Below are 22,745 nucleotides of genomic sequence, written 5' to 3'. Positions count from 1 at the left end.
TAGATTTGATTGTATCCTGGAAATGTAATCAGAAGGAATTGTAATTGGGAATTGATTTATGAGAAGTGATTAGGGAAATAGATTTTAAGGAAATTACTGAAGATGGCAAAAGATGCTTGGGATTTTTCATTAATTCCAGAGTGCAAAGACTCTGCAAAGTTCATGAGGTGTCCACATGTGTGAGGATACAGAAACCAACACAAGAGTTGAAAGTCACAAGGAGCAAGTAGCATGTAATGCTGCAGAGAGAAGAGGCATGGCTAGGCAAAGGATTCATAAATGCAAAGACGACGTTTTTAATCACTTTGTTAGAGATGATATGCCACTGGACAAAGTGACAAGAAAACCACTCATTCCATTTACCCAAACTTAAGACACGAATGCAAGGGCCCAGGCACGTTGTTACATGGACTAAAAATCGGGATGTCACTATTAGATGGTCAAAGTTGCCACTGATAAAGCCATTGGTTTAAGGTTTTGACATTATTAAAGAACGAGTTCTGGCCGGTAGATGCTGGATGGGAAGACTCTCTTGGTTCAGGTGTGGAGGCTTGAAACTCCATTCGGAATATTTTAAAAAGCAGTAAGATCAACGTTGGATTTAGCCAGAGCAAAACATTAGAAAGGGAGGGAGGTTTGGGGATTTGAATAGCATATGGGAGCCTAAGAGGGTGCAACACATGAGGATCATCTATGATGTAATGTCAGATAGCACAGCAACAGTAACAATGGAGGTGGTAAAGCTGAGTATCACTAGTGTACACATTAGATTTGATTGTTTAAGTATGCAGCTTAGAAAAGTTGGAAACTTTGGATAACACTCAGTGTATAATAGGGTTGAGATGCTTTCAGAGCTGCATGGCTCATATATCATCTAAGAGATCTTGAGCATCAAAAAACTGCAGAACCTTTAATGAAACCGGAACCAGTCTTACTCTCTCCGACGACATTCTATCTCTGTCCCACCCACTCCCCTGACATCAGTCTGAAGGGTCTCCGAAACCTCACCCATTCCTTCTCCCCAGAGATGCTGCCTTTCCCGCTGAATTACTCCAGAATTTTGTGTCTACCTTTTATGAAAGGTTTATCCATGGCAACCTAGCAGAATGTGGTCAAACTGAGGTCAAAATCCAGCATTACTCTGTTCAATGAAAAAATAAATAGAAATTTGCCGACTCATTTGAAACAAAAATAGAGAATCCTTGATTTCAATGCTATTATGCCTAAAAGCATGAGATGAGAAAATGTCAACAGAAAATTTAGAATAAACAGGATTCCAAGCCTAATAATTTCTAGTGAGTTATTGGCTAAGCTTTTAAATCCAGTTTAAAAGCGGACTACAGAAGGACTAGGGGTAGTACGCACACCCCCATCCATATTAACGGGATGGAGGTGGAGCGTGTTTCCAGTTTCAGGTTCTTGGGTGTCAACATTTCTGATGACATCTCTTGGACCCACAATACCTCAACACTGATCAAGAAGGCTCACCAGCGTCTCTTCTTCCTGAGGAGACTAAAGAAGGTCCATCTGTCTCCTCAGATTCTGGTGAACTTCTACCGCTGCACTATCGAGAGCATCCTTACTAACTGTATCACAGTATGGTATGGCAACTGCTCTGTCTCCGACCGGAAAGCACTGCAGAGGGTGGTGAAAACTGCCCAATGCATCATCGGTTCCTCACTCCCCTCCATTGAGTCTATCCAGAGTAGGCGATGTCTGCGAGGGCGCGCTGCATCGTCAAGGACAGCTCTCACCCCAACCACAGATTGTTTACCCTCCTCCCATCTGGGAGGCGCTACAGGTCTCTCCGTTCCCAGACCTGCAGGTTCAGGAACAGCTTCTTTCCTGCGGTTGTTACCTTACTTAACTCTGCGCTTCGGTGATTGCTGCCACCCCCCCACCCACCCCCACCCCCCCTCGGGCACTCCTCCCATCAGTGACTGATCTCGCTCACCAGAATTTCCACTACCGCTACTGAATTACTGTATATATTATATGTTTTACTATTCCATCGCATGCACTCTGGTTAAGATGCTAACTGCATTTTGTTGTCTCTGTACTTGTACACTGCACAATGACAATAAAGTTTGTATTGTATTGTATTGTAAATCGATAAGATTTTGCTCTTTAAAGTCCGATTCAGAAGTTCTCATCTGTTTATTTCTTCTACCACTGTAAACTATTAATGAGGATGGAGGATTTATCTGACTGGCAGGGATTTAATAACCTCACTGTTCATGTTTCATTCAGATATGAAAAGTCTTATGCCCTGTTATTGGAAATTTGCTACATAAAATATAGTGTGAATAAAGGTAGGTCTTTCAATAACGTGTGATAGAGAAACATTCTGTGTTGAATTCCGGATTGAGGCTCAGTTGATTAGGCTCTTTGCACGTAATGTGCATACCATCACATGCATGTCAGCTGAGAACACAATGATGCTTCACCACAGCGCATCCCCGGACCACAATCTCTGAGCTCCTCAGGAGAGTCCCATCAGATTTCTGCATGAATCAAATCTTTGTTTCTATATAATTAACACTTGGATTTTCTTCACTTACTGGCAATGTTAGTTATACCTTCATTATTCTATAGTAATAGAACAGTCTCACTGTCACTGTTTTTGGAAACGTCGGATATGGGTTCCTACTTATATGTAGAAAGTTCCTTAACTCAAATAAAATTATGACTTGTGTTCTTATCTAGTATGAAGATGGCTATCTGATTTAAATGCCAAGGGTTTGCCAATGTCCTGACAACTGAATGTTTTTAATGTCAGTTCCTTTAATACAGTGGGAGAACAAGAGGTACGGAAGTCCATTTTAATCAATAGCCCCTCAGAGAATGGGTAAAACTGATAGATGTTAAAACGAAACTACTTTCTAAACTGAAATGATGCAGTAATTTTGTGGGACAAAAGTAGAATGTTCTTGGGTCACAGGGTGTTTTCCAGTTACTATAATTTTGTAAATTGTTTCATCCTCTCCACCAATTCAACAGTTTTCACACATCATTCCAAAAACAAGTTACTTGAATGAACACGGTTGAATAATTCAAGATTTCGTGTCCGATACAAACAATTGCATGGTTATTATTGGAGATACAAGAAACTGCAGATGCTGGAATCTTGAGCAAAAATCAAAGTGCTGGATGTACTCTCAGCAGATCAAGCAGCATCTGTGGAGGGAATAGACAGATATCTTTTTGGTTCTGGGCCCTTATTCAGACTGACTGTTGGGTGGGAGCGAGGGGAGTAAGATGGAAAAGAGAGATGGGGGTAGGATTAAGTCTGGTTACTAACATGTGGATGGCTTTTATTGTTATACTAAACTGTAATGGCCTGGAGATTTCCAGGTTCAAAAATATTATTAGTTAGCTAACCAAAGCTGCAATTTCAACTGCAAGTGATAAAAATGTCAGAGGCCATATTTTCCAGACGCGAGAAAAATTAGTGAGGTATTTGGGTGCCCAAGAAGAAGTAGAAGGTTCACAAGAGGTAACAAAAGAATATGAAGAAGAAGGGGACAGAGGTACTATGAGGGACCAGACAGGAAATAGAGTAGAATGGGAGCAAAGAGAAATGTGTGGGAAGGAGCAGAAAATGAAAGGGTATGCAGAGTGGGGTGTGTGGGTAGAGCAGTGGCAGGGAGTGGGGCATGCTGGTGAGGCTGAAAGGAGAATGAAGAAAGAGGATAAGCTGAAAAAGGTATAGGATGAATGAGAGAAGGGAGGAGATTAAGATTTCATGGAGCAATGCAGGGAAATGGGGGGGGGGGGGGAAGAAGAAAGCGATAAGGCATGAAAAAAACAAAACAGTGAGAATAGAACAGGAAAGTCAAGTAGCTGATATGGAAAAAAATTGGGAAAGGAATACCGATGAAGAATTTGGAATTAAGGGGAAGCCATAAAAGTGACAGAGTGGAAAGTGGAAGTAAGATAGGATAATGAGCAGAGAAGAATTAAAGGGAAAGGATAAAGGAAAGGACCAGGAAAGAAAGAAGGGAACAGGGATGCAGCAGAAAGGGATGAAAAAAAGCAGGAGATAAATGAGAAAGAAAAGTCAGTGGAGAGGAAAGCAAGGCTAGAGGAATCAAAGGGGAAGGGACTTAAAGTAATTGATAATAAACATCCAATAGCCAAGTTAAATTATTCAATTTCATACAAGGGGTGGCAGTCATGACTAGATCAATAACAAGATCAGTCAGGAAACCAAGTTCCAATACAAATATAGTCCTTATATTCAGGAGAAAAAGGACCAAATAAGTATTCAATACGAGAGGAAAATTCAATACTAATAAAGAACAGAACCTAACTACACCCCCATTCCGATATTTTCCTGCTTCCTGGCACTATTAAAGTGGACACATACACCAAAACATGCTGGGTAGCATCAAACTCAACAACAAAAATCACAAACACTGCTTTAGTTTTAGGGTCAGCCAACAATCTTGCCCATACTTCCTCTGGTGTTGGAATGTTTAAATTCTATGATACAAATTTTCAGTTTCTATATATTTAGTGCCAACTTACCATAATTTCCAGAACTACAAACAGAATAATGCAAAGTAAAGCTAACAGGAATATCTGTTATGACATTATGTATCATCAGGCTTCATGATTGATTTGTGTGATCAACGTGTTTTATTTTTAAGTTACAACATTTATCACACACAGGTACAAACGCAGACTAAAAGGCAATTATGTTATTGGTGCTAGGGATAAAAATATAAAATTTTGCTCAGCACTCCAAAAGTGACATGAGATGAAGCCTGACGCTGTAAGGGAGCTGAATTAACACATGTTCATTTTAAGTAACTTTCTAAAAGGTGACTGGGCATGGGGCAGACCCATTAAGGACAAAAGCCCATCTAACAGAAAACAAACAAAGATTAAAAACATAGGAGTTAAGAAATAACTATGTTAATCCTAGAATTTAAAAACCTGTAACCTTCATGTAGAAAGAGAGACTGAATGAAATAAGTAGTTCTACATTTACTGTGAAACAATGAGTTACGAGTTGGAGACCTCCATGCAATGTTCTTGGATTTAGATTTAATTAAGATGTTGTGAGAGAGAATGCACAGACTGGGGCATGTTAACTTAAAGGAGCAAAAGGGAACTTCAGAAGAGCATTGATTTTTGATAAAAATAGATGAAAATTAACTGCATGCTAATTAAATCTCCTCACACCATTGGACTCAGTAACTTCCCAGCTAGTTCCCAATGCCAACATTAATCATTCAAAAATATTTAACTTTTCCTGAAACTATAAGTAATTGGTAGATCAGTGTTGATCTTGCCCCTTTAAGAAATTATATTTATAATTATATTTTTAATGTGCATTTGGAAGACTAAGCTAATCCGAAACTGCAAGCATTTGAAACATGGGACATGCTGAAATGAAGACCAATAAAACCATTGGACTGAGAAGCCGTTCTGAAGCCTGTGGTTGATACACAAAAATTCAAATTTAGCATATTTTATAGTGATGTAAAAGGTATTTCCAGCATTTGAGGATGGAGTTATTCCTAACCCTTGAAGGGTAAAGAGAAATAATGTACAACGTGTAAGACATTACCCGTCGATCAGTTTGAAGTCTCCATAGTTACCATAATGAAGAGCTTTCTTTCTCTTCCTCCCTCAAATGCACAGCACAGATAGACCTCAGTGCAGTGAATTGCATGAACACAAGATTTTATTGCAACATCAACATGCAGGAGATCATGGACTCTGGGAACACTGACGGTAAAGGCCAACATGGGCACAACACAACATGAAATCTTTTGAAAGAATATAGGATATTTCGCTTTCCTTCCATCATATTTTAAATAAGATCCATTTAAAAGCAAAGTTACAGTTCACAAATATAAAAATAGAAACATTTGTCATATTAAACAGATGGGCAGGAGTTAGTGAAAACAATAGCAAGTCCATGATTTGATACTTCCAACAATCTCCCAGTCTCAAATTGAGCAATCCAATTATATACTGTATCCTCCAACTGAAGAACTTCTTTTATACTGAGAAGTATTCACATCTTCTACCAGTGCTGCTGCTACGTAGCAGAAGCAAATTCCTCACAATCATTTTGGTTATTGCTTTCCCATTACCCTGTATATATTTCAGAGCAATATGATTTTCCTGCCCTTGGTAATCTTAATATGACAAAGTCATAGAACTGAATTTAGCATCCATTAAACTAGTTCAGTTCATTATCTAATGACAATACTTGCACTTAATAGATTAATCAAATGGAAACATAAGCTGCTGCATAGAGACAGTGATTGTATTGGGCATATTGGTAAGTGACCAGAGTAATTCCTGACATATGTGGATGAGAAAGAGTTATTCACAATTCCACTACACCAGGTATTACTCTGTGTCAAAAAAATACAGGGTTGAAAAGAGGTTAATGAAGATCTAATGCAGTGTAGAATTTCCAAAGATTTACTTTTCTTGGATTGTGCTTCAAACTGGTTGAGATTCTGTTTGTTGCAAGGCATGACCTCTGGTCTTTGTCCATGAAGTTCTCTTTGTGGAAGCAGCTCCATGAGACGTTGAACAGAACTTTCAGATCCCAGATACACTTCAGCAAACCTGATCAGAAAATAGAGACAGAAAGAAAAAGAGATCTGTTATTGATCATGAAACAGCATTTTCGCGTGATTTCTAGATTTCTCTCTATCTATGTACTATGCTTCCGGTAGCTTTTTTATGCCTCACAGCAATTCTTCACGCATAGGACAAAAAAGTATGCTCTTCAACCTTGGAGAACAGTCGAGTTAACTCCTGTCATGACACACACTAACGGCCTATATTGGCACGTCAATCCTCAGCAGAAGATGCTGCAATGGCTCCGGTCACGTGTGGCTGCGCCTAACGGCTGCGGCTCTCTGGCAGTCTGTTTGTCTTTTTTTTGCGTGTGTCGGTGTTGGGATGGTTTTTGTTTCTGTTTTTGGCTGTGTATGTGTGGGGGGTGTGGGAAACCTTTCTTTTATTGGGTCTCTTCCCCGGGGCGCAGCTCGGCCGCGGGGCCTTCCATCGCCCGCGGGGCCTTCCAGCTCGGCCGCTGGACTTAACATCGCCGGCGCGGCTCGGCCGCGGGACCTAACAGTGCCCGGCGCAGCTCGGCCGCGGGGCCTTCCATCGCCCGGTATGGCCGCGGATCGGTTCAGTGCTCGGTGCGGCTCGGCCGCGGGGCCTTCCATCGCTCGGTGCGGCTCGGCCGCTGGACTTAACATCGCCGGCGCGGCTCGGCTGCAGGACGTTTCAGTGCCCGGTGCGGCTCGGCCGCTGGACTTAACATCGCCGGCGCGGCTCGGCTGCGGGACGTTTCAGTGCCCAGTGCGGCTCGGCCGCTGGACTTAACATCGCCGGCGCGGCTTGGCCGCGGGACGTTTCAGTGCCCGGTGCTGCTCGGCCACTGGACTTAACATCGCCGGCGCGGCTCGGCTGCGGGACGTTTCAGTGCCCGGTGCGGCTCGGCTGCGGGACTTAACATCGCCGGCGCGGCTTGGCCGCGGGACGTTTCAGTGCCCGGTGCGGCTCGGCCACTGGACTTAACATCGCCGGCGCGGCTCGGCTGCGGGACGTTTCAGTGCCCAGTGCGGCTCGGCCGCTGGACTTAACATCGCCGGCGCGGCTTGGCCGCGGGACGTTTCAGTGCCCGGTGCGGCTTGGCCGCTGGACTTAACATCGCCGGCGCGGCTCGGCCGCGGGACGTTTCAGTGCCCGGTGTGGCTCGGCCGCGGGGCCTTCCATCCCCTTGCGGGGGCTGTGCGTGTCGGTTGCCTCGGTAGGGGTCGAGCTGCCTGTCCGTGGGCGCGGGGGGGAAGAGAGTGGAAGTTTTGTTGCCTTCCATCACAGTGAGGGGGTGTTTGGAGTCACTGTGATGGATGTTGGTGTTGGGGTCGTGTGTCCTGTGTTCTTTTCTTTTTTGCTGTGTCTTGTGACTGCTGAAATTTCGTTCGGTATTTATACCGAATGACAATAAAGTTCTGTTATACTGTTATTAGAAATGGTAGCACTTGCTACTTTCCATTTTCCAAATAGATGCTTTGAATCTACTACATACAATCTTAAAGTGACATTGAATAGTTCAGCAAAATCCAGGGCTCGGGCATAAACTGGGATGCAAACCTGCCACCCATTTTATTCATCTTTATCTTTAGGTTTATGTTTGTGCCATGTGACGTTGTTACCCACTAAACAGCACCAGCACCATCACAGTGCAGGTGGTCATGAAGTGGACAAGAGAGAGAATAACTGATAATCAGAAATTCTTAGCTCTCGCTGCTATCCTGGAAATTTCTAATAGAAAGTGCACAAAAACAACCAATCCTAGTGTGGCTCCAAACACCCTGTTAGCATTCACAATACAAACTCTTACTTGAAAATGAACATTTAGATAATGCTTGGGTGATAAGGTATTGATCATGTATGCGAGAAAAGTGGAAGGACAAAAAGTGTGTGCGTGTGCATCTGAGAATAGGGATGACTTGTGTAGTCTAATTGAAGTGAAGTCTCCACATATTTCCATTGCATATTCCTATATTGTGATCCAGAATAATATGCCAAAACCAACCTTCCTAAATTTGCATTCTGATCTGATGATGGTTTTGTTTGTATAAGTTTGCAGTAAAGGAAACATGAAATAGCTTGTCCAGGCATATACAATGGCAGTCCTAATTTTAATCTCAGACACAGCAAGATTAAACCACTACACCCGCTTCATCCCTTCTTTTTTTTTGCTGTTATATTAGACCTCGGTGTTCATCATTTTGACACAGTTCTGCCAGTGCCAGACAAGCGGCACTCCTGCAGCCAGATTTTTCAACTGTGAAGGCATTGCAGTCAAACCCAGTTTCATCCTTGGGGATAGAACTGTTTTAATACCCTACAAAAGACTGACCAGCCCAGTAGGGACCGTAAATTAGCTGTGATCCTTTTTGGTTTGCATGGCTTTGTACTGTGCTTTGCGCGTGCACTGCTACTCATTTGGTCACAGTTATCCTAATTTTTATTGCTTAATTGAAGCATTAACAGCCCATTTATCTTCAGAGATGCTTCAATGGCATTTCCTGTTTATATTTTAATAAAAACATCTTTTTAATCAATATTGTTAAAGGCTCTCCATCACAACTCTACTTTTATTTCCTGCTATTGTGAAAACAAATTGACAATTGAAATGCAATTCACATTTCTGTTCCTTCTTCCTAACTTCCTCTGCACAAAAGAAACCGCATGTCAAAAGGTAATTAAATGACAGTGAAGCATTTTGGAATGTCCCCAGGTATCAAAAGTGTTCTGTGATTGCATGTTCTAATCCCATTACATCTCATCTATCTACAAAGTATTCGGCCTGGCATCTCCTTGTCCAGTGATCTGGTATATTCATATTATTTAAAACTGGTTTGTACATTTGTGCATGGTATCTCTCTAAACCCTCTACCACTTGAGCAAATACACCAACCAGTCCAAAAGTAGGTGGATCTGCAAACTTAAATACCTTGGATAATATTCAATCATCCAAACTATTTATACAAAAATATATACACTTCTAACACGAGCATAAACTTGCATTTGGGAGGTCAAAATTTATTGCAGCCGGATATTTTTATAGTGCTAGATCTGAAAATGTAACCAAACAACTTTAAACTTGAAGATGAGATCTGAACTTAACTGAAGCAACAAAAAGTTCCAACCTTATTTTCATGTGGTTGTCACCAATAATAATTAATTGGGAGAAAGTAGCAAGCCCTACAAAGGGAGGAATCAATCAACACAAAGATGAAATGGATATATTTTTAAACCTGCTTTTGGAAGGCAGGTATGTAGGTTAATTGGCTGGGTAAATGTAAAAATTGTCACTAGTGGGTGTAGGATAGTGTTAATATACGGGGATCACTGGGCGGCACGGACTTGGAGGGCCGAAAAGGCCTGTTTCCGACTGTATATGATATGATATGATATGATATGAAACTGAAAGGATTCGGCCAGAATGGCAAAAGCTCCAGTGATTGGTGATAATGAGTTAGTGGGCTGTAACCCTGGCTGCCTTCTGACCAATTATTGACTCGCTTTCCTCATTTGTACCTTCGTTAAACTCAACAGGAAGAATAAAGTTAATAAAAATGAATGAAACTAAATTTAAATCAAAATTCCTCATTCACAGATATGTTTAAAATAGGCAGGAATCTGCAATTCATTTCCTCATTTAGGTGACTCCAAGTGTGTCACATATGGAGATTCTACCTGCAATATATCAACATACAAATTGAGATATGATTTACAGTCAGCATTTGCATGCAATTACTTTAGTGTCATGTGGCTGATGCATTTGCAATTTCAGCAGGTAAATAACAGCAATGCAAGCTGCAGCTGACACCCTAATTCAATAAATATGCTCTGATTCCATTGCAATAGTGAAATTGCAGCACTGAGTTCTGTGTGCAGAACTGTTGGACCTTGCCTAACATGAAATACCTGCACTGCTTTTCTGTATCACAACAGCCACAGTAATTCACCGTCTATAATCTTGGAATGAATCAGATGCATCATATAGGAAAAGTGCTATTTAATACCTTGTGGTGAAGTTGATATGGGTATTAAGCGTAGCTCAGTCACACACACTTACCCTTTTGATTGCCCATTGGCACGGTTTTCATAGAACTTGATTTCCAATAGATCCTGCACGCCAACTGAATGGACAGCATCTGCCACATCCTGATCTGTTGTCCACTGAATGAAACAAAACACAAGGATAATAATGGATAAGAATGATAAAAAGATAAGATTTATAACAACTTTTTTGCTGGTTCTGAAACCAAAATACACTACAGCTCATTACTACATATTTTAACTCATTTTTTAACCATTAAAGATGGTGGAAAAGTGAGGTAGATTGCTCCTTAAGAACATTGAACATTACAGTTCAGGAACCTTCCCTTCGGCCCGTAATGTTTGCACTGAACATCATACCGAGTTAAACAGATCTCATCTGCCGTGCACATGATCCATGTCTTTCTATTCCTTGCATTTCCATGTGCCTACCTAAAAACTTCCTAAATGCCACGGTCGTGTCTGTCTCCAAAAGCAACCCAGGCAAAGCGTTCTGGTCTTCCACCACACTCTTAATAACACTCTCACTACACTTAAAGACCGTCTATTTTTATTTGCACGGACTCGCTTTTGCTTATAGGGTCAAAGAGTCAAACAGCACGGAAACAGGTCCTTTGGCCCAACTTGCCCATGCCGAACAAGATGCCCAAAGACGATTTTGAGGAATGCATACAAAATAATTCCTCAAATTACAAATCTGGAAAATTACCACATGTAATTTTTGATCTAATATTGCAGCATGATATTAATGATCTGGACGCAGAAGCCTCCAGAGAAGTGAGAGTTACCTCTCTGACATACCTCATGCCCTTCTCCACTTTGAAAGACTCCATTTCCTGTTTCCAACTGGCTCAGTTTCACCAGAGAATCCAACCCCTTTACATTTCCACTAACACCTGTATAGCCTGAGAGCTCTTTGCTTCTTTCTTGAATTCAACCTTTCTTCATAAGTTCTCACATTGTACAACCTCTCGAGTGCATTTTATTCTCACTAGATCACCATGACTTTCTCTTTGAGATACACATAACCCCACCTCCTTGCCAGCTTGCTTCCCCCTACGACAATCAGTCTGAAGGTCCCAACCCAAAATTTCACCTATCCAGGTCCTCCATAGATGTTGCCTGATCCATTGAGTTAGAGCAGAAAAGGTTTGTTAATATAATAAACAATTAAAAAAAGTTATATAAATAGAAAACCAACATAGTACAAAAACAAAACAAAGCCTAAAACCCCTTGTACAATTCAGGCAGTTCGGAGTTTAGTTGAAGTTCATCGTGTCAATGGCCTGATGGCTGTTGGCAAGATGCTGTTCCTGAAACCTCACACTCCTATACCTTCCTTCTGATGGCAAAAATGAAATGAGAGCGTGGCCAGGGTGGTGTGGGTGTTTGATGATGCTAGCTGCCTTTTTGAGGTAGGCCCTCCTATAGCCAACATGGAAAGGTGTGGGAGAGGAGGGGGAGGATAAAAGCTGTCAAGTGAGAGGTGGATCCAGATGTGGAAGGGTTGATTGGCAAATAGAGTTAGGTGGAAGAAGGAAGAGTGGAAATCATGACAAAGATTGGGATGCAATAGTTGGAGGCAAAGGTCCGCAGAAGATGAAATTTGACAGGAAAGGAAGCATGAAACCAAATAAGGAAGCTGGTGGATCGATAGGTGGAGTGGTTGGCAGGAGCGAAGGAAATGGGGTGATAATGGTCTGGGGGATGGGTTTGAAAAGAAGGGTCTGTGAGAGGACCTGGGAAGATCAGGAAGGAGAAAGGGACAGAGGGGGAGCAAATTAGCTGATTTTGAAGAATTCATTGTTCATGATATCAGGCAGACTTCCCAGGTGGAATATGAGGCACTGTTTCTCTCGTGCGTGTTTGATATCACCCTGGCTTGGTGGAAGGACACCAAGGACAGATATGTAAGTGTGGGAATGGGAAGAGGAATTAATATGGCTTGCTCCAGATGCCCATGGCAGACAGAGCATAGGTATTTGGCAAAGCAGCCAAGTTGATTGCACCGATGTACCGGAGGTCACATCGAGAGCACCAAATGCAAAGACAAAGGTGCAGGAAAAAAATCCTGCCTCATCTGGAAGGGCCGTTTAGAATCCTGGGCACTGATAAAGGAGGAGGTGTAGGAACAGCTGTTACACCTCCTTGGATTGCACGGGAGAGTGCCTGGGGAGGGGAAGGGTTGAGCCAACCAGGGAATCACAGAGAGTGAACCCTGAGGAATACAGAAAGGGTACAGAGGGAAGATTTGACTGGCAGTGGGATAATGTATCTTCCATTGTCTTCTATTAGTTTTAAAGTAGTTATGGAGAAGGTTAAGGACTGGCTCATAAGTTATAGTTCTAAATTAGGTCAGGGTCGATTTTGAAGGCATTAGGCAGGGACTTGCGGAGGTCGCTTGGGCCAGTCTATTTGCAGGTAAGTGGGAGGCTTTTAAAATAGAGATGGCAAATGCACAGGGCAGCATGTTCCTGTGAGGGCGAAGGACAAGGCTAGCAAGTTTAGGGAACCCTGGTTGATGAAAGATATTGAGGATCTGGTCAGGAAAATGGAAGAAGCAGGTGTCAGATGTCATAAGGTCATATCTGATAGGGGTAGAATTAGGCCATTCGGCCCATCAAGTCTACGCCAATCAATCATGGCTGATCTATCTCCCTCCTAACCCCATTCTCCTGCCTTCTCCCCATAACCTCTGACACCTGTACTAATCAAAAATCTATCTTTCTTTGCCTTAAAAATATCCACTGACTACAGTCTTCTGTGGCAAAGAATTCCACAGATTCACCACCCTCTGACTAAAAAAATGTCCCCTCATCCCCTTCCTAAAAGAACGTTCTTTAATTCTGAGGCTATGACCTCTAGTACTAGACTCTCCCACTAGTGGAAACATCCTCTCCATGTCCACTATATCCAAACTTTTCACTATTCTGTATGTTTCAATGAGGTCCCCCTTCATTCTTCTTAACACCAGCGAGTCCAGGCCCAGTGCCGACATGTTAACCTACTCATTCCTGGGATGATTCTTGTAAATCTCCTCTGGACCATCCCCAGAGCCAGCACATCCGTCCTCAGATATGGTGCCCAAAATTGGTCACAATATTCCAAATGCGGCCTGACCAGCGCCTTACATCCCTGTAATCAGCATTACATCCCTGTTTTTGTATACAAGCCCTCTTGAAATAAACGCTAGCATTGAGTTTGCTTTCTTTACTTCCGATTTGACTTGCAAATTAACTTTTGGGGAATTCTGCACCAGCACTCCCAAGTTCCTTTGCACCTCTTTTCTGGATTCTTTCCCCATTTAGAAAATAGAAAAAAAATCGGCAGTCGGGATCAAGTAAATCCCTCGGTGGGTAAAGAAATGTAGGAATACACTTAAGGCGGCAATAGTTGAGCAAAAGGAGGACATGATATGGAGTTGCATGGAAAATCCTAAGAAATTGTATCGGTATATTAGGATTAAAAGGGCCTGACCAAGTGCATTCTCGGATCTTGTGGAAAGCCAGGGAAGAAATTCCAAAGGTCTTTATAGGGATATTTGCATCATATTTGCCACAGGTGAAGTTCCAGAGGACTGGAGGGTAGATAATATTATACAATTATTTAAGAAGTGCAGGAAGGACAAGCCAGGGAAGTTCAGGCTCGTGACCTAGCGCTAGTGGTGGGAAAGTTGTTGCAGGGGATTCTGAGAAACAGGGTCTACCTGCATTTAGAATGTCAAGGGCTGATTGGAGGCAGTCAGCATGACTTTGAATTGGGGAAATCATGTCTCACAAATGTGCTAGAGTACTCCAAAGAGGACATCAAGAGGATTCAAGAGGGCAAGGCAGTGGACATGTCCACAGCAAGGCCCCACATGACAGGCTAATCTGGAAGGTTAGATCACATGGAATCTGGATGGATTCAAAAGTGGCTTGGAGGAAGGAGTCAAAGGGTAGTTGTGGAGGGTTATTTTTCTGATTGGTGACCTGTCACCAGCGGTGTGCCCTAAAAAGGACAATGTTAAGGACAATAAAATTCTTGTGACTTCTTTTACAACTGACAGCATCCAAATACCCAGTAATACATTAACCTACCCACAACACTTCCACAATATTAGTCCCATGTAGAGTCTGGAATGAATTGTGCTTCATAACTGGCAGGCATAACATAGGTGGAAAATCTAGCACACTATGATACCTTTATTTACTTCGGTGTACTCAACAGTGTTGTACTACTGCTCAATATGGGTTGTCAAATGAGTGCGAGCAACAATCAAGTAAGTCCCAGTTCAAAATGTGATGGGGACAAATATGCTTGCATACTTTTACAAGACATTAAACAAATACCCTGGCTCCACTTTTGAGGTAACATAAAATGCCTTAACACTATTCTATAAGGTCATAGAATTTCCTAAACATCACAGTCAATATTTAATTCTTAAAAGCAAAATGAGCTTGTCATGTATCTCATTGCTATTTGTAGAACCTTAGTACGTCTAAATTGGTTCATTTCCTTACATTGCAACATTTCAAAAAGCAATTATTTGACCATTAAACACTTGGAACAACGAGAGTATGAAATGCACTTTTTTAAATTAGCTTCTTTTGTGGCCTAAAAAGAACAATGTTAAGGACAGAGAAATTCTTGTGACCTTTTACAACTGACAGCATCCAAATACCCAGTAATACATTAACCTACCCTCAACACTTCCACAATATTAGTCCGAGGTAGAGTCTGGAATAAATGTGCTTCATAACTAGCAGACATAACATAGGTGGAAGATCTAACATATTATGATACCTTTATTTAATTTGGTGTACTCAACAGTGTTGCTTAATCTGGTTTGTCAAATGAATGTGAGCAACAATCAAGCAAGGCAACCCATGAGAATGACTTTTGGCATGCATCAATCTCTTTGATGTCAGCCAATTACAAATATTACTCATTTACCTACAGTAGACATGGTACTCACAATAACAGGGAACTTATGATATATTTTACAAATGAGGATAAAATCAGAGAGATGTTACTGGAAAACATTCAATATTCTACAGACAGAAAGTATCCCTCAACTCAAAGGCAACTCTTAGTTATGCTCTCACAAAACTGTTTTCTGGTACTGGATCAAAATATGGAAGTCCCAGACTTTAAACCTTCCTCAGAAAACCTGGTTCACTGAAAAGTTTTAGAAAAGTCCAGGGAAAATGCAGCCACATTTTCAAGTTGAAAATGTGTAGAAAGCAGAGCTATGATAATGGCCATGGAGAATTAGATTATTATTCTTCAATTGTAGCTTATCATCCATCCACTTGTTAGGAGGAATTCGATTATTTGCTTACAGAGATTTTGGACTAGGTAATAGATAACAGATTTGTGCCAATGTTTTTACACTATAGGATTAAATGCACTTGAACAGTAGGAAGAACCGAGACTATCTGCCCTAAACAGGATCTGCAAATAGAAACGTGTTTAATCTAGGCAAATTAGGGATAACAGCAGAAAAAAAATAGCAACTCCATTAAGAAACCTCTCAGCCTACCCAAATGCAGCTGTCATCCATTAAATATATAGCTATGCACATCAAAATAACATTAAACTGACATTCACTCACCCACGTTAGGTTTCCCACATAGACAGCTTGCCTTTTGCCTCCATATGTGTAAACGATGGTTGGCCGGGCACTATTTTCTGTTTTCTGCGGCTCACCAGGTGTCCGGGGCGATATCTCATCGTAGCTTTGATCTTCGTGGTTATTACCATCGGCAGCTGCTATTACATCGTCGTAAAGGTCAACTTGATCATTTGCAACGTAATCAGTCTCCTGGAAGAGAAACATACATTTCATTCAAAACAGTATAACTAAACGTGCAGGATAAACAATTTTATGATGTACAGCCCAATCATATAAAGTAGCAGTTACATGTTCCTTAGTGCACTGTGAATATTGCCAACTTATACAGTTATATCTCCTCCAAAGTCTCCTTTTCTTAAAAGGTAACGAGCCAAAGTGTAAGTATGTAGGAAAGAATGTGGAGTCAGTGTAACTAGAGTAATTTCTAAAATGCGATTTTGTCACACTGGTCTAATTACACTTTGTACTATTGCACTCATTGTCACTCATGATAACAATGAAACAAGTCTCACAGTCCATTCAAAGGGCCATAAATAGTTCAATTTGGTCCATAAAATGAACTGAGCAATTTATTCAATCTCAGGAGATCCTACACCCCTAGTAAGGATCATGTGACCGAAAATTTGCTAAACAGCATAAAAAATACCCAAAGAAGACTGAATGTAAATTTGCTTTCAGATTCGGATTTTATCTGGCACATATGAAACCACATTATGAAATAATGTGAAGTTTCATATGCAAAAAAAAAGCCCTGCAGGAACTCAGCAGGATAGATGATATCAGTGGCTGGAGATTGGATTGAATTGAATAAATTTTATTTGTCAAGTATGTATACATACAAGGAATTTGCATTGGTGCTTTGCTCGCAAGTAACAACACAACATACAGTGACCAATTAAGAATAAAACATTATAATTTAAACACGTGATGAATGAAATAAAATACCTGAGCAAAAGGAGGCTACAGACTTTTAGCTGTTGAGTTGAGCTACTGCCCGTGGAAAAAAAGCTGTGTTTAATGTCTGGCTTTGGTGACTTTGACAGTCTGGAGTCACCTTGCAGAGGGAAGTGTTTCAAAGAGTTTGTGGACAGGGTGAGAGGGGTCAGAGATGATCTTACCCACTGACTTCCTGGCCCTTACAGTGTACAGTTTGTCAATGGGGGAAAGGTTGCAGCCAATAACCTTCTCGGCTGATCAAACGATGTGCTGCAGCCTCCAGATGTCATGCTTGGTGGCTGAGTCAAACCAGACCACGATGGAGATAGTGACAAAGACAAGAAGTAAAATGGAGACATCTCCATTTCTACCTCCACTCATCTGCTAACCCATGTCTTCCATGCCAATCACCCCTTCTCACTTGTATCCACCTATCATTTGCCAGGCTTTATCCCACCCAATCTCTTTTTCAGCTTTCTCCTCCCCACTTTATCAGTTTGAAGATGGATCCAAACCCAAAACGTTGTCTATCTATTTCCTCCACAGATACTGCCTTGACCTGCTAAGTTCCTCCAGCACTTTGTTTGTTTGCTCAAAATTCCAGTATCTGCAGGTTCTTGTGTCTGAAAAATGTCATATTCTTTCTAAGAATTAAAGAAAGGAAAATTTATTTTCAAAGAGAATGCTATACCTCCACCTACAGGTCATAGAAAGATACATCTGGTTTTACTAAAGGTGAAAGCTTGCTTCCTAGGATGCATTTTCCTGCACAAGTAACATTCATTAGATGAAAAACTGAAAGAATCACATTTATTTGGTGCCTTAAGCATCTTATTACATTACTCAGAGACCGTTCCCTACGAAACTCTCTGGTCCACCCAAGCCACCCCCTTCCCAGGTATTTCCCCCTGCAACCGCAGGAGATGCAAAACCTGTCCCTTTAGGTGTTGCACCTCCCCCCTTAACTCCATCCAAGAACCCAAACTGTCTTTCCAGGTGAGGTAGAGGTTCACCTGCACCTCCTCCAACCTCCTATTGTATCCGCTATTCCAGATGTCAACTTCTCTACATCGGTGAGACCAAGCGCAGGCTCGGCAATCGTTTCGCTCAACACCTCCGCTCAGTCCGTCTCAACCAACCCGATCTCCCGGTGACTCAGCACTTCAACTCCCCCTCCCATTCCCAATCTGACCTTTCTGTCCTGGGCCTCTTCCATTATCAGAATGAGGCCCAGCGCAAATTGGAGGATCAGCACTTCATATTTCGCTTAGGCAGTTTACACCACAGCGGTATGAACATTGACTTCTCTAACTTCAGATGATCCCTGCTTCCCCTCTCTATCCCCTCCCCCATTCCAGTTCTCCCACTAGTTTTCCTGTCTCCGACTACATCCTCTCTTTGTCCCGCCCCCTCCCCTGACATCAGTCTGAAGAAGGGTCTCGGCCGGAAACGTCGTCCATTCTTTCTCTCCCGAGATGCTGCCTGACCCGCTGAGTTACTCCAGCATTTTGTGTTTACCTTCGATTTAAACCAGCATCTGCAGTTTTTTTTCCTACACTTATTACATTCCAAATCTCTAATCCACATCTCCCCAGCCTGATCTTTTGTTTTCTCATCTTGCCTTCTCAATTTTTGTCATTGAAATATTTTGTATTTCTATATTTCTATATATATATATATCTATAAACCTTTCTGCCTTGATCATGTATCACACTAAACTCTGACATTCACAAGATTTTCTGCTTTATTTCAAATTTCTAGTCTACGGTATTTTGCTCACAGCATTTTGAAATCTGAAAACACCAAGGGCGATTTAACTGAGCACTATCAATGAGATGATACAAAGACAAGGAAGTTGAATATAAATTCATGTTTATACATTTAAAAACATCAGTTTACATTGTTTTACTTATACTTCAAATGGGAGCTGACAATCTCACACCTCATCTCAATAAAAACTTGCGAGTTGTTCAACAGACTCAATGTGGTCACCAGTTACACCAAGAAGACACTGTCAATTTATTAAAAATAACACAAAATCATCAGGCTTTTATACAATATTGCAGAGTAAATGTGAATGTTTAATCCACTGCGTCTAATTTTTTTTTAAGTCCAAAAAATCCAAATTTCTCCCACCACAAATGGTATGTGGTAGAAGCACAAGGAACTATGCAAAGTGCTGGAGGAACTCAACAGGTCAACAGCATCTGTGGATGGTTTGGGCAGGCGACGATTGGGATATGGACCCTTCTTCAAAGTTTTGCTCAAGAGGTTAATGCTAACTTTTCACCTGGAGTTAAACTTCTAAATAGGAGTGCTTCAGGTCTAACTCACATATGGGAAGGTCGAATGAACCAATTGCGCTGACAGGCATTTTAACTATTCAACTGCTGCAGTGTAAATATTTCAGCATACCATGGCAATCTGCTTATAATCTAAGAAAGGGGTGGAACAAAACTAATCTTGCCACGGTGGAGCTCTCCAAACTAAATACAACTCAAATAAGCACATCATAAAGCCAGAGGAAAAAGTACAAAGTTATATAAAAATTCCAAATCTTCTTCAAGAAATTAAATTCCTTAATCAATTTCTGTACGAGTATAATTTGCACACACCAAATTGATGTTACTTCTCCTTTCAGACAAAACCATCTGTTCCATGTTTCCTTGTGTCAAATTAGCCAAGTCTAAGCTTCATATGAAACCTGGTGGTTTGACCATGATCACAGATGCATCCAATTGAAGTTATACATTCTGGTCATTGCAAGTAGATAATGACAGTGACTAGGAATTTTGCCTATGATGGTTAAGTCATCAACAAAATCTATACTGAAGGACAAATTACCTCCTAACAAAGAAGTTATTAGAATTTATGAAAGCAGGAGGATGCTATTTGACCCCGAGTCAATTCCACCATTCATCAACCAAAGTTGACCTCTCATCCCAAAAGTCATTTTCCTGCATTATCTGCTTCACTTACCACGATACACTTAATATACAGAAATCTATCAATTTTTGTTTTGAACTCAATGACCGAGCCTCCGCATCCTCTGGGGTAGAGAATTCTAGCTTCACCATCCTCTGGGTGAAGAAATTTCTCTTCACCTCAGTCCTAAATGTCCGATGCCTTATTTTAAAGCTGTAAGCCATGGTTCTAGCTTCCTTAGCCAGAGAAACATACTCCAGCCCATTGAAACCTGTAACAAATTTGTAAGTTTCAACAAAATCACCCCTTTGGATTTTTGGAATTTAAAAAAAAAATCACACCCAGTGGATTAAACATTCACACACACTATGCAATATTGTATAAAAGCCTGATGATTTTGTTTTTTTAAAAAATAAACGAAATCACCCTTCATTCTTCCACACTCGTACATCTTCACGAATAGTACAGTTTTGCAACAATTAATGTTGGTGTCTCATAGCTTCAGCAACCCAGGTTCAATTCTGATATTTCACACTGTCAGTGAGAAATTTGCACATTTACCCTGCAATCTCATAGGTTGCCCCTGGGTGCTCTTTCCCCTGGGTCCTCCTACATTCCAAAGACGAGCTGGTTGATTAGGTTACCCTCAATGTAGTAAGTGGTAGGAAAATCAGAATGATGAACATTTGAAAGAAAATGAGGTACAGGAAATCAGTGGGGGAATGCAATTGATGGAATTACTCCGAGACCTGACATTGACTCAAAGGGTCAAATAACCTAATTCTATACCTTGAGGAAAACTAGATTATTTGAGATTTAAGAACGCAATATCTGTTAAGAAGACCTAAAGTAATTTGGACATTAATGAGGGTTTGAGGAATATCCAGTTCCCAAGTAAAATTGCTAACTCCAGGTTGATTTCCAAGTTTACATTCCTATTAGAAATTAATCTACCGAAAGTCTCAGAAACCCACGATTAAATTACATAAAATAAAAATACAGTAAAAGGCCTAAACCTCAAAGAAAAATGGAAAATGTTGTCGATATTCAGCAGTTCACACGCCATCTGTGAAGGTGCAGGGAAATCCCAAATACCATCTAATATAAAAATATAATTGAGAATGTTCAATATTAACTAGCACTTCCTGCACAAACCACAAACATTTATAGCAATCTGTGGTTAGGGTACAAACACCCAGAATGAAAACATAATTGCAATTATACCACCCCAGTTCTGCCTGAGATTTAATAAGGAAAGACAACACATGGTATTGGATTTACAAAAGCAAGATGATCTTAGGTTCAATCATGTTTAATAGCGAGTTTACTAGTCACACAAAATAAGTAAAGAGGGAAACATAATAAGATATTTTAGGGTAAGAAGAAACATCAGATTGGAGTCACCAATTTTCTGAAAATAGATACAAAATGCTGGAGTAACTGAGCGGGTCAGGCAGCAAACCTGGAGAACATGTCGAAGGTATTTATTCACAAAATGCTGGAGTAACTCAGCAGGTCAGGCAGCATCTCAGGAGAGAAGGAATGGGTGACGTTTCGGGTCGAGACCCTTCTTCTTCTTCGTCGTTTATCCAATGCTGGGCAGATAATCAATCCAATGGCATTATTTTGAAAAACAGCAAGAGAGTTATCCTCATGTTTCTAGGCACTATCCATCCCTAATTCAACAACATCACAAACAGATTAGCTTGTGATTAGCTCATTGGTGCTTGTGGAGCACAAATTGACTACTTACAGAATTTAATTGTTCCGTTTTGGGATATATGACAATAAAATATTCTTCACTTCTTCACAGTGACTAGATTTCAATAAACACTTCACTGACTATAAAATATTTTGGGAAATTCAAAAGGGATATGAAAGGTTCTATGTAAATGCAAGTTGTTCTTTAACTAACAGAGCTTTCAAGTTCTAGAGAATGCAAGAGAATAAGAGGGAAAGATAGATCAGCAATGATTGAATGGCAGAGTAGACTTGATGGGCCGAATGGCCTAATTTCGCTCCTATTACTTACGATACCTAAAACAATGGAAATACAAAAGGCAGCAGGTACTGCAGACGAAAGAACTTAGGCAGTTTCTGTGGAGGGAAATGAACAGTAAACATCTTAGGCTTGGATGGAAGATTGAATGGAAGATTGCTAGAGGTGAGAGGCAGGGACAAGAGCTGGCACGCACTATGTGGATGCAGGTGAGAAGGCGTGGATTGGTGGATGGAATCAGGTTTGGGAGAGAGCTATGGAGATAGTGACATAGGCTGGGAGGTGATTGGTGGAGTTAACAAATTGCTGCAGTTGACAGAATATAATGGGAAAGGTACAGTGTGAGACCAAATATGAGAGGTGAGTTGTGAGGAGACAAATGGAGTGGATAGAGAAAAAAAACAAGGATCAGGGTGTTTGTGGGAAAGGAGGGAATGTGCGGATCTGGGTAATTAAGGAGAGAAAGGGGGCCTAAGGGCAAGCAAGTTACCTGAAATTAGTGCATTCAAAGTTTGATGTGATTTAGGTTATAGACGACCCAGGAGGAACAGGAAGTGCTGTTCCTCTGGTTTGCATTTGGCCTCATCCTGGCAACGGAGGAGGCCGAGGAAAGACAAGTTGGTATGGGAGTGGGGAGGGGAATCAAAA

General features: G+C 41.1%; 1 protein-coding gene across 1 annotated transcript in view; it reads right to left on the bottom strand.

The window, feature by feature from the left end:
* LOC144602291 (cleavage and polyadenylation specificity factor subunit 7-like) overlaps positions 1 to 22,745 on the bottom strand; it is a 44,711-nt gene that overhangs the window by 17,784 nt on the left and 4,182 nt on the right. The window contains exons 2-4 of the mRNA XM_078415206.1: positions 16,217 to 16,426; positions 10,637 to 10,740; positions 6,452 to 6,597 (exon numbers count right to left, since the gene is read on the bottom strand). Of these exons, the coding sequence (XP_078271332.1) occupies positions 6,452 to 6,597; positions 10,637 to 10,740; positions 16,217 to 16,426 (460 nt within the window). The remainder of the gene's footprint in view (positions 1 to 6,451; positions 6,598 to 10,636; positions 10,741 to 16,216; positions 16,427 to 22,745) is intronic.

The sequence above is a fragment of the Rhinoraja longicauda genome, chromosome 18 (genome assembly GCF_053455715.1).
Source record: "Rhinoraja longicauda isolate Sanriku21f chromosome 18, sRhiLon1.1, whole genome shotgun sequence".
NCBI lineage: Eukaryota > Metazoa > Chordata > Chondrichthyes > Rajiformes > Arhynchobatidae > Rhinoraja > Rhinoraja longicauda.
The sequence above is the reverse complement of the archived record's forward strand: the minus strand, read 5'-3'. Positions and strand labels throughout refer to the sequence as shown.